General features: G+C 50.4%; 1 protein-coding gene across 7 annotated transcripts in view; it reads right to left on the reverse strand.

Moving 5' to 3' along the window:
- Positions 1–414: 414 nt before the first annotated feature.
- Positions 415–12,091, reverse strand: part of TOGARAM1 (TOG array regulator of axonemal microtubules 1) — a 36,600-nt gene continuing 24,923 nt past the window's right edge. The window contains exons 15-22 of one of the 7 annotated variants that reach the window (XM_059850745.1): positions 11,055–11,181; positions 10,793–10,911; positions 8,009–8,161; positions 6,505–6,694; positions 3,692–3,911; positions 3,329–3,415; positions 1,070–1,416; positions 415–702 (exon numbers count right to left, since the gene is read on the reverse strand). In XM_059850745.1, coding sequence (XP_059706728.1) covers positions 580–702; positions 1,070–1,416; positions 3,329–3,415; positions 3,692–3,911; positions 6,505–6,694; positions 8,009–8,161; positions 10,793–10,911; positions 11,055–11,181 — 1,366 coding nt within the window. In that variant the 3' untranslated portion in view covers positions 415–579. The other 6 variants (XM_059850747.1, XM_059850749.1, XM_059850744.1 and 3 more) reach the window with 6 other exon arrangements.

The following is a 12,091-nucleotide window of genomic DNA, read 5'->3' on the forward strand; positions in this document are numbered from 1 at the left end:
GCACAGCCCGACCCCCCCGGCTGTCCCCTCCTGGCAGGAGCTGTGCAGAGCCACAAGGGCCCCCTGAGCCTCCTTTGCTCCAGGCTGAGCCCCTGCCCAGCTCCTCAGGAATTCTCCAGCCCCTTCCCAGCTCTGTTCCCTTCCCTGGACACGCTCCAGCCCCTCCATGTCCCTTCTCAAGTGAGGGGCCCAGAACCAATCCCAGGACTGGAGATGCCTCAGCAGTGCCAGCCCAGGGGGACGGCCACTGTCCTGGCCCTGCTGCCACACTATTCCTGGTCCAGGCCTGGTGCCTTTGGGCTGTTGCCCACCTTGGCACACCTGGGCTCACGTTCAGCCACTGGCACCGGGTTTCTTCAAGCAGAGCAGCTCTTGAGCCCCTCCTCCCCAGCCCTTTGCAGAAATACATCCCTGTACAGAAATAAATCCCTTTATTTATATATCCCATTGTGTCCCATGTCAAATGTGTCCAGAGCCCACAGCTGGAGAAGAAGAGTCAGGGCTCATTCTCCCCACTGCCCAGCCCTGAGACAACAAATACTGCACCACTGCCTGTGGGGGTACAAAAATACATGTTTTTCACAAACAGCACTGCATCACTGTGTCCACGACCCTCTTCCACTTCTCCATGTACAGCGCACTGCTGATGTGACCGTGTGGTTCTTCATGGGCAATCCAGGGACAGGTCCTGGGCTGGAGCCTCTGGAGGGAAGCACAGATGGGCTGGAGCAGCCCCTCCATGGCCATGCTGGTGACAATGAGGGGAGCCAGCCCCACACTGCCCAGCACAACTCTCCCAGCATGGCCCAGTTCAGCCCTGCACACTGTCCCAGTTCAGGCCCTCAGGCTGGCCCAGCACAGCCCAGTTCAGGCCCTCAGGCCAGCCCAGCACAGCCCAGTTCAGCTCCCCAGGCTCTCCCAGCCTGGCTCCGGTGTCTCTCCCAGTGCAGTCCAGCCCAGCCCGGCTCCGGGGGCTCTCCCTCAGGCACCGTGCCCAGCTGAGGGCTGTTCCCGCCCGTGTCCGGCAGCACTGTCCGTGTGCCCGGCTCAGGCGGCGCTGGAGCTTCACCTGCGGGGACGGCGATTTTGTGATTTTACGTTCCGGTCTCCAAAAGCTCCTCCAGGCTCTTCCTGATGTGCGGGGGCTGGGCCGCGGCGTGGGCGAGCAGGCCGGGGCCCATCTGTGCCCACAGGGCCTGGGCCAAGGCGGCCGTGGCCGTGCGGGGGCCGGGCACGGAGCCGCCGGTGGCTGAGCTGCCCAGCAGGTGCCACAGCACGGGCAGCACCTTCTGCTCCACGGCACAGGGCTTCCGAGGGTACAGCTCCGGCACCAGCTCTGCCGGGAGAAAACACTCAGTGCAGTTACCATTGAAATGGGGGCCCGCATGTGAGAGGGGCACAGCTCCGGCACCCGCTCTGCAGTAAAATATTCATTTAAATTACAATTTTGATGTGATCCCTGCCTTTGAGAGGGGTACAGCTCCAGCACACACTCTGCCAGGAGAAAATATTCATTTAAATTACAATTTCTATGGGATCCCCAGCTTTGAGAGGGGTACAGCTCCACCACCCACTCTGCAGTAAAATATTCATTTAAATTACAATTTTGATGTGATCCCTGCCTTTGAGAGGGGTACAGCTCCAGCACACACTCTGCCAGGAGAAAATATTCATTTAAATTACAATTTCTATGGGATCCCCAGCTTTGAGAGGGATTCAGGTCCAGCACCAGCTCTGCAAGGCAGCAAGCAGGGTCAGGATAAAATATTCATTTAAATTACAATTTCAATGGGATCCCTGCCTTTCAGAGGGGACAGCTCCATCACAAGCTCTGCAATAAAATATTCATTTAAATTACAATTTCAATGGGATACCTGCCTTTGAGAGGGGACAGCTCCATCACAAGCTCTGCAATAAAATATTCATTTAAATTACAATTTCGATGGGATCCCCACCTTTGAGAGGGGTTTAAAACACTTAAATCATCTCCTCAAACTGCTGTTGTACATAAGTTTGCTGTTGCAATATCATCAGCTCCCATAAAAAATACCAGATTTTCCCACAACCACTTCTTTTTATTATCCTCTCCCAGAAGTTTACACAGTAGCACCAGTGCTACTGATAATTACACTTCTCCATTAAGCAAAAAAAACCTCAAAGAAATAAAGGGGATTTTAGGTTGGGTGTTTTTCAGTTAGGATTCTCATAAGGACCTTTATTTCTCACAGTGTAAGGTCTGGTATTTCCAATTTCCCCTCTATCTCACAAGTAAGCACTAGACATTTAAGAAAAAAACCAGCCTTATACTGTAAATATAGAACCATAGAATGATGGAATATCCTGAGCTGGAAGGGGCCCACAAGGATCATGAGTCCAGCTCCTGGCCCTGCACACATACATATAAAATATGTATAAAATAAATATATACGTTTATAGGATGAAATATTTTCCTCAAGAATGAATTTAATGTTTCATTAGCAAATGTCTCCCTCTTCTGTCAAAACAGCCTCTTCTGATATATAATACCAAAAATCCCAGCAAGAGAGGAGGGACTGTTAAAAGTCTGTTTAACACCCTCAGAAAGCACAAATCTAGGGATGTTTCAAGAACAGCCTGTCCATTGTGTTATTATTGAGTTCCATTTCACACAGAACTGCTCTGGAAATGAGCCAAGGAAATGTTTGCTTCAAGCATATTCCCCTTAAAGACATTCCTTGTTCATTTGAAGCATGGAAATTCAGCTTTTCTCCAGGAATTCCTGGCTGGGAGGGTGGGCAGGGGCTGGGCTGGAATTGCCAGAGCAGCTGGGGCTGCCCCTGGATCCCTGGCAGTGCCCAAGGCCAGGCTGGACCCTGGGACACCCTGGGACAGTGGGAAGTGTCCCTGCCATGGATGGGTGGCACTGAGTGGGATTTGAGGTCCCTTCCAGCCCAAACCAGTCTGGATTCCTCAAAGAGCACGAGGGAACAAGCACAGGGAGAGGGAATACAATGCCATGTTAAAATTATTATATGCCTAAGGTATTTAGAAATGTTAATCCTTAAGGTATTGAAATATATGAGGTATTTCCATTTAAATTAATTCCTTAATATATTTATAAATATTTATAAATTCCAGGTAGTTATAGATCTTCCATCTGACTACATAACACTAATGCTGCTACTAATCCTTTGTTTTGTCAGCAAGAGCTCCAATTTCCATTAAAGAGCTGAAATGTGACAACTGCTGAGACAGAAGGGAAGGCACAGACCCACCTCCACCTTGCAATTAATTTCCCTCATTAAGGGAACCCAACCAATCAAACAAGCAAAGGAAAGCAGCACTTTACCAGCCAGCTTTTCTGTCAGGTCCTGCTTTGCTTTTCCACTCAGGAACTGGGCTTTTGTGCAGAACGGCTGCAGGAGCAGGGAGGTGTCTAAAGGCAAAGAGCAAGACACATTAAACTCTTGAATGGAAATTAAATTATCTGGAAATAAACACAATATGGGAAAAGGTAAATAAGAAAATGCTATGGAAAAATAACCAAAGCACTACTGAGCAATATCAAGGTGATTTGGGTGGTGAGAATAAACTCAATGATTTTTACACAGCTTAGGAACTCTGTGCATCTCTTGGAAAAGGTAACACTTTCAATTTACAACTTAATCACCACAATTAAAACTTTCAAATTAAGAGAAAATAAATTGCTCACCTAAGTGTTGACATAGAGCCTGGATCACATTTGTGGCAGCTGCATAAATCCCTGGATTTTTGGAGTTGAGGTTGTTGTCCACTATGGCAGGAATTACCATGTTGATGACAGGTGACAAATTGTCTTTGAGCAGAGGAATCATCTTGTGCATGGCCTCCAAAGCCACCTGGGTCACTTTGCTGTTGGAGTCGTGCAAGCGAGGCTTGAAAGCATCAAAGATCTGGAAAAGCATCCAAGCAGCACTCATGGCACTGGGAACCAACAAAGCTCATCACCTGCTTTAGTGCTACCCTTTAATGGTCCACCTTGGCACAGGATGGCTCTGCTGTCTCCAGGGGCTGGAAATAGGTGTTCTGTGAGGTCCCTTCTGACCCAAACCACTCTGAAATTCTAGGATTCTGGGATATGCAAATACCTGGGATCATTTTTTGAGCAAGTCAAGCCAGATTTGCTATTTTAACCCGGTGCATTAATCTGATCTGAAGCCCTGCAGTGCAATGGACTCCAGGCACAGTAACTCACTGTGACCCAGATTTCCTGCCAGTCAGTATTTTTAGGGAAACATGGCTCTGTTCAGCACAGGGAATGTCTGAAAGGTTTCAAAGCTATCCAGAGATTGGATACCAGGAGGTTGCACAGCACAATTCCATCATCCCACACAAAGATATGGCACTGCTGGAGGACAAGCTTGGTTTCCTTTCATTGGATCTGTCTTTAATTTACAGCTGCTGGATGTCCTCCTTTGCTATTGGACAGGATTCTCATACTGAGCTTCAGCACAGTAAATTTGGCATAATACTCTCCTCACCTTCTCCCACACAAAAACTTGTAACTCTACCTCAGTTTTACAGTTCTTCATTAATCCCTTCTGATTTTTTTAACAACTATTCCATATTTTGATATTTACCCAAGAGTGGTGTGAAAAACAGCACAAGGATTCCAGAAATCATGGAATCACAAACTGGTTTCCACAAGAAGAGATGTTAAAGCCCATCCCACCCCCTGCCATCATCAGGGACACTTTCCACAGTCCCAGGCTGCTCCAAGCCTCATCCAGCCTGGCCTTGGACACTTCCGGGGATGGGACAGACACAGCTTCTCAGGGCAGTGGTTCAAAAATGCCCTGAGTGAAAAACTCCACATTTTTCCTCCTGTTCCCTTCCTTTCCTCCCTTGGTGCCTCACACAGACCTCCCACTGCTCCTCCATGCTCTCTGTCCATTATCCTTATTTCAAGAAGGATCCAAGACTTTTCTCAGAAAACTTGGTGACCTTGTGCCTTGTGCAGGCTGCCCCAGAGCAGAGGCTGGATGGAGTCCCAGAACAAAGCAGGGATTGATTCCAAGGATCTCCTCCATGGATCCACCTTGGGCAGCACCAGAGCCCAGCCAGGGCTGCACCCAAGATGACCCAAAATGGCCCCAAAATGCACGGCCGGGCACGGGGTCTGTCCCTGGGATCAGCTCTGCTCCATTTGCACCTTGCAGTTCATTGTCCCAGCCCAGCTTTAGCCCAGGCACTCCCACCCTGCTTGTTTTTCTCTCTCCAGCCCACGGGGTTTGTGCTCTTGTGTGGATGCCATGGGACAGAGAGAGAGAAACAGCAAGTGCTTCTCACAGCGGCTTGTGAAAATTTTTCAGGAGTGGTAAGGATGTGATAACTTGTTAAGGATAAACAATCTGCAGGTGATTTTCTACTAGAAAATTAAAACTTTTTAGTTTTTCTACCTTGTCTTTCTGTTCTTCTCAAGGACAGTGTGTGAGGAAGATGTTTTTGTCAGTTAGCCAGTCAAAGAGAGTCTATCGTATCACTCGATAAAAACCATGCAGTTCTCCTGAATAAAGCCTTCTTTGCTCTTTCTACAACACTGCCTCTCACCTGTTCCTGTGTCATTCTGGGCACAAGAGTGACACTCTTGGGCCTGAGATTTGGATCATTTGTCCTTGGTGCCCAGCTAGAGCAGGAATTGTTTTGTCTCCCTGCTCTGTGCAGAGCTCGCCATCCCATAATATGAAGCCCAGACTCCCACACTAAAGCAGCACAGAATGTGAAAATACAAAAGCTAAACCTGAGGCATCAGCCCAGCTGTAAGCCCTCTGAATCCCAGCCTGAGGCAGCATTACCTGTTGTAGTGTGCTTTTTAGTTTTACTAATATGCTTGCTGTTCAATTTGTAATTTTGTAATTTCCTTATGCTGTCCTTTTCTCTGCCTTTAGAGAGGCACAGGTTGCCCATTTTGTATTTTATGTTGTTAAAACCAGAGTTGTTCCTTTATTGTTATTTATTTTATTTAAGTGTTAGTTTTTTGTTTGTTACCTAGCTATTTTCTGCCAAGTTTTAAACCCCTCCTATCCATACCCCTTCCCCAGAACTTTCTTTACTCTTCCTTTCATGAAATGGAAATGTCTCCCTGAACCTGCCCTTTTGCCTAACAACTTCCTTGTCAGTTTTGTACTCTTTCAAACCCCATTAGGTCACCAAAGCTGTTTTCCTCCCTTGAAATCCTTCGTTGGTTTATACCACTTGTATTCCCCACCTTGTGCTCCACCCCCAGTTCTCCTGGTTAGCTGAAGATTATATCCTCCCCTGAGACCTGCCCCCTTTTATAAGCTATTGTCTGCCCCCAGTTTGGGATCCTGGGACTTTGGGGAGGGGGAGTTTTGCCATCTAATGAAGTTACCCCGAGTTCTACCCCGGGACCCACACTGAGGCCCCTTTGTTCCGCGCTGTGCCTGCCTGCCAGCTGGGATTCTGCAGAGCCCAGGAGAGGGGACAGTGGTTCCCCTGTCACCAGCCAGGACGTGTGACAGTTACCCTGACGATGTTGGCGAGCACCAGGGCTGGGCTGCTCTCCGTGTCCAGCAGCAGCTGCCGCGCGCCGCGGATGCGCTCCCGGAAGTCTCTGGCGTTCAGCGAGCCCACGATGGCCCTGAGGTACTCCTCGCTCTCCAGGGCACTGCGAGGGGCTGCTCTCCGTGGGGCCTCCTGGCTCTCCGTGCTGTCCCTGTGGGAAAGGGAAATGGCATTGCAGGACTTGCAACAGGAGGCTCATCCCACACATTCTCTTCAGTATCAGAGGTAAAAACAAAGTTTCACCTTAAACGTGGTGAATTAAAAATAAATCACCTAATAGTAATTGTTGTTGCCAAAGTCTTATATCCATTCTGCTCCAAATGCAGCTGGTTTTGTGACCGGGATCAATTGGGAACTTCCCTTACATCAATGGGTCACAACCTCCCTTGTAGTTTAAATCTTATTCCCAGAGTACTTTACAGGCTGACCCCAGAGCAGGTGTTACCTCAGCAACTCTCCATGCTGAGGTGAAAACCCAACAGCTCTTCCTAGAATATTTAAAAACAGATTTCCTGTGGCACCTGATCTCATTAGAGAGTCACGGAAAGAATTCTAAAACCTATGGAATCACCTCCAGGTGATTCCAGACCATCCAGGTATTTACAGACCATCCAGGCAGTCACTACCTCACTCCTAATTCCTGGACACAAGGCTTGGATGGGGAATGGGATAAGCAATCAAAATTTACCAGTAAATGCAGAAGCAGTTATTATTTTGAACTGTGGAGGGTTGTGTTAAAGAAATCTGGTTCTGAAGAAGAACTGCAGTCACAGCCCTCTGAACTCTGTGCTCTTGGATGCAGTTTTTGGCTTGCTTTAAATTTGGAGGTGCTTCTTTTTCAGTTCACTCAATCACAAACCATGGAATGGCTGGCGTTGGAAGGAACCTTAAATCCCCTCCAGTGTCACCCCTGCCATGGCAGGGACACCTCCCTCTGTCCCAGGCTGCTCCCAGCCCCACTGTCCCACCTGGCCTTGGGCACTGCCAGGGATGCAGGGTCTGCCCACCCTCCCAGAAAGGATACAGTGAAGTGTCCTGGGGTGATCCTGGGTGTTTCCTGTGTCCCAGATCCAGCTCAGCCAGAGACCCCGTGTTTGTGTGTGTGTGTGTGTGTGGTGCTGTCCTGGGGGTCTGTAAAACCCCCCCACCCAGGCACTTTGTGGGATTTCTCTGTGTGGTGCTGCCTTTGCAGTTGCTTGGTCTTTGCTCAGGCAGGGGTTCTTTTTTCTTCCCCTTTTGGGTTCCCTTTTCAATTTTGGTTTTTCCCTCAGCTTGGAGGGGCTGCAGTGAGCAGGTTTGAGCTGCCTTAAGGATAAATTCTGTGGGTGCTTGTTCACTGCTGAGGAACCCCAGCAGGAGCAGAGCAGCCCCACTCCAGACCCCTGTGGGCAGCACCAGCCAGGGAGAGACAACCCCGAGTGGCCCCTTGCCCTGCCTGCCCTGCTGTGGGGAGGGGGAGGCTGACCCTGGATGAGCTGCCAGGCCTTTGTCTGCTGCTGGAACTGCTCCACGAGGCTTCCCAAGAGGGATCTGACACCAGCTTGTCCCTTTGTCCTGAAGCCCAAGGCCATCCCTGATAGCAATGGGTATTTCCAGCATTTTGTGTGTCTTCTTTTTCCTGGGGAGTTAATGAGATTTAGCACTTAACTACCCAGCAGTTACACTTTTCCCCCTGCCTGTTGGCATTCTGTTAAAAAACTTATTTTTTCACTTGTATCTACTCATATCTCATTCCTTATTGGCAGAAGGGGATTGACTGGAATCAAGGGGAGGTCATTGCTCATTTCAGAGTACCCACCTCATCAAACTGTCTCAAAGCAAGACAAGGTGACAGTGCTGAGGAGGGCCCAGCACAGAGCCAGCCAGCAGAGGGTGGGAGGTGACACTCTCCTCACTGGTGGAACCAGCAGGACATGGGAAGTATGTGGAACCCTCCATGGGGAGTCATGGAAGCTCTGAAGGTGGATCCAGGCTGCAGAGCTGAAAGCCTCCAGCTGGCTCTGGGCACTCCTGAGCAAGGGAAGTGACCAACACTCCCTCTGCCCTGGCTAGTGGATGGTGCTCTGGGGGAGTGGCTGGAAAGGTGGAAAAAGGAAAATTGGCAGCACAGAGGGAAAGTGAGTTTGGCTGCTGGAGAATGGCAGAACATCCCTGGCCAGGTAGAGGGGCTGACAGTGAAAGTCCCTCCTGTGCCTCAGAGCTGGGCTGGTGAGCAGCACCACAACAGCAAACAGCTGGATCAGGCTGCAGGAGTGAAGTGCTGTGGGTAGCTCTGGACTGCAAACAGGGGAGAGTTCTTTCCACCTTGGTGGGGCCTCAGGTCACTGGGGAAGAGGTGCCAGCTCTACATGGGCACTAGACCAAGGGGTGGCCTTTACCATGGACACTGCATCCTGGGTAATCCATGACTGGATCTGTTGGGAAGGATGAAAGTTTGACAGGAAAGTCTCACAGCTATGTGTGCTCAGCAGAAAGATTTTGAATGTGGAGTCTGAAGAAGGAATAGAGATGGAAGCAAGTTTGGATCCAGAAGAAAAGAATTGCTGAGCCAGCCTGACTGGCTGACCAAGGAGCAAAGGGTGAGTTAGTTAGAAGGGGTTTTATGGCTCAGAGCAGAGGATAAACCCACCCCAAACAAGAAGATGTTTTTACCCAGCACAAAGAGAGCACAGGCAAACAAGGCAGCAAATGTGGCAAGGGGAAAAAAGGGCTCAGAATTTCCCACTGCAAGAAAACTGCAAACCAACTTCTGGCTGGAACTGCAATGAACTGACTGGGAGAGACTGGAGAGCAGTGCCATGGATGTGGGAATTAGAGTAGTTATAGGGGGCTGCAGGTAACAGTTAAGGCAGAGATTGGTTCTGCTGTGTGGAGATGCTCAGCAAAGCAAAGGAAATAATGCACTGTAACCTAAACTCAGGGTCTGCAGGCCTGCCTGCAGCTGGAGCTGAGAGCTGTGGGCACAGCTCTGTCACCCACGGCCCTGGGCTGCTGGGACACCTTGGATACAATAAACTGCATTGGGAAGAGCCCCTGGAGTCCCCCATCCCTCATTCAGGCTCTTACATGGATCCATGAAAACGTGAGCTGCCATCAAGGCCAAGTGGGACAAACCCTGGGATCTGGGGTCTCAGGATAACTCTGGGGAGGCCCTGTGGTGCACACAGGTGCAGCATGGTGGGAAAGACTGGGTGGATTAATCCTGCCTCGAGCAAAGACAAACCATCCCTGGGGCTGTCTCTGCTCAGGGGCCTGGCTGCACCGGGTGGGTGATGCAGAAATGTCTTGGGCACATCAGGGGGATTGCCTGGGGGTGAGAAGAGCCTGTAATGTTGGAATGCCTGGGCACCCCTGGCTGCTCTATGTCACTGTATGATTTAACTACCAGGGGCTGCTCCAGTCCTACCAGAACTACCTGAGATATCCTGGATGGGCAGTGACCACTGAAATAACTGTACTCGTGTATATATATATATGTATAATGTACAGATATGTGTGTTTAAAGTTCAAATGTACTCATTTGGGCAACAATCAGATGACATGGAAGGAGGGGTGGAATGGCCTGGGGTAATCCATCATGTCATTGTGTTCATATCTACCTGAGCCCAAAAATTGCTGCTGTATATCCAAGACCTAAAAAAGGTCAATATAAAACCTGTAAGAAGAAAAAACAAAACTAAAAGTGGTCAGAGTATGATCTAAACCCCCCAGCATCCCCAGTCAGGGTCTATGTAAGTCCTTGGTGTCCACAGTTGTGGACAAATGAGTAATTTGTGCTGTGGCTCCAACCAGGAATGGTTTTTCCAAGAGTCTGAACAGCAACATCTGGGATGCTGCTGCCATGGATCCATTGGAGCTACACTGCCCAGAGCAGCTGTGGCTGCCCTGGGTCCCTGGAGTGTCCCAGGCCTGGCTGGACAGGGCTTGGAGCAGCCTGGGACAGTGGGAGGTTGTGCTGGGTAGGCTTTGAGGCCCCTCCAACCCAAACCAGTCCATGATTCTGTGATTCCATTCTGTGCATTCCAGGTGGTTTGTGCACCATCTGTATTTCACAGATGGTCAGTACACAAATTAACTCCAAAATGCACAAAACCATTTTAATATAACTGGTCACTCTATTTAAGAGTTTCTCTGGAACAGGTCAAGACTCTGCTTTTCCTTGAGGGATGTTGAACTTTCCCAGCCCTGTGTGGCTGTTTCTGTGCTCCCTCCTTGGCCAGGTTCCTCACAGGATAATGGAACTCATTACCTGTCTGGGATGATGGGAGCATCTCTGCAAGTAGAGGACGACCTCAAATGTCCAACATTTCCAGTCTGGGAACGCCTTCCTTTGGCTGAGGGTGTATCCAAGGGCATCTCCCCCAGGCCCTGCACAAAGGTACAGCAGGAATTCATGGGCCAAGGGAACCACAGGGCATCACTGTGGCTGCAGTGCTGCAAGTGTCTACACCCAGCAGCCCCCAGGACACCTCCAGCTGCCCCGGGTGCTACACAAGAGCTTTCCCACACACCTTCTCTCGTAGGCTGCCAACAGTTTCCTTAATGTAAGGCAAATCCCTGGGTGGCACAAACTTCTCCAGGATTTTATCCAAGTCAGGATGAGCCATCATGCTGAAGAGCATCCTGCGCCCGTAGTACCTGCAGGGAGAGCACCAGGACATCCAGGGACAGATCCAGGGACAGGGACTGGCTTGTCATGCCAGGTGTGTGAGTCCAAAATGGAAAGGTGCAGGGAGGTTGTGTCCAGGGAAGGGAACGGAGCTGGGAAGGGTATGGAGCCCCAGGAGAGGCTGAGGGAGCTGGGAAGGGGCTGGAGAATTCCTGAGGAGCTGGGAAGGGGCTGGAGAATTCCTGAGGAGCTGGGAAGGGGCTCAGCCTGGAGCAGAGGAGGCTCAGGGGGCCCTTGTGGCTCTGCACAGCTCCTGCCAGGAGGGGACAGCCGGGGGGGTTGGGCTGTGCTCCAGGGAACAGGGACAGGAGCAGAGGGAACGGCCTCAGGCTGGGCCAGGGGAGCTCAGGGTGGGCCCAGCAGGAATTTCCCCATGGAAAGGGGGCTCAGGCCTTGGCACTGCCCAGGGAGGGTTGGAGTGCCCAGTCACTGTTATTGGAAGTCTTTTCCAACCTCAGTGGTTCCATGACTCTGAGATTGCTGACTCCCCTTTCCATCCTCTCCCAGAGGATGTGCTCAAGGATCTCTTACATTAACTGACCAAATTAATGAGAACAGCCTTCCAGTTCTGCTGGCTTTAACCAGGGTGATCCAGCCTTGTCAGCCAGAGACATGGATCAGCTCCAGGTGTGGATTCCAGAGCCAGCATTCCCTGTGTGGCTGCCTCTCCTCTGTGCCCAGCACAGCACATCCTGTGAGCCCCTCTCCTCCTGCAGCCAGGCTGTGTGGGAGGTACCCAGGTGGTTCCTGCCACAGGCACCACCCTAACAGTCCTGCCAGTGCTGGGATAACAGCTGCACTCCAAGGTTTGTTTGGAAGGGACCTTAAATCCCATCCCCTTCTACTTCTACCACAGGCAGGGACACCTCCCACTAGCCC

This window comes from Haemorhous mexicanus, chromosome 6, assembly GCF_027477595.1.
Source record: "Haemorhous mexicanus isolate bHaeMex1 chromosome 6, bHaeMex1.pri, whole genome shotgun sequence".
Classification (NCBI taxonomy): domain Eukaryota; kingdom Metazoa; phylum Chordata; class Aves; order Passeriformes; family Fringillidae; genus Haemorhous; species Haemorhous mexicanus.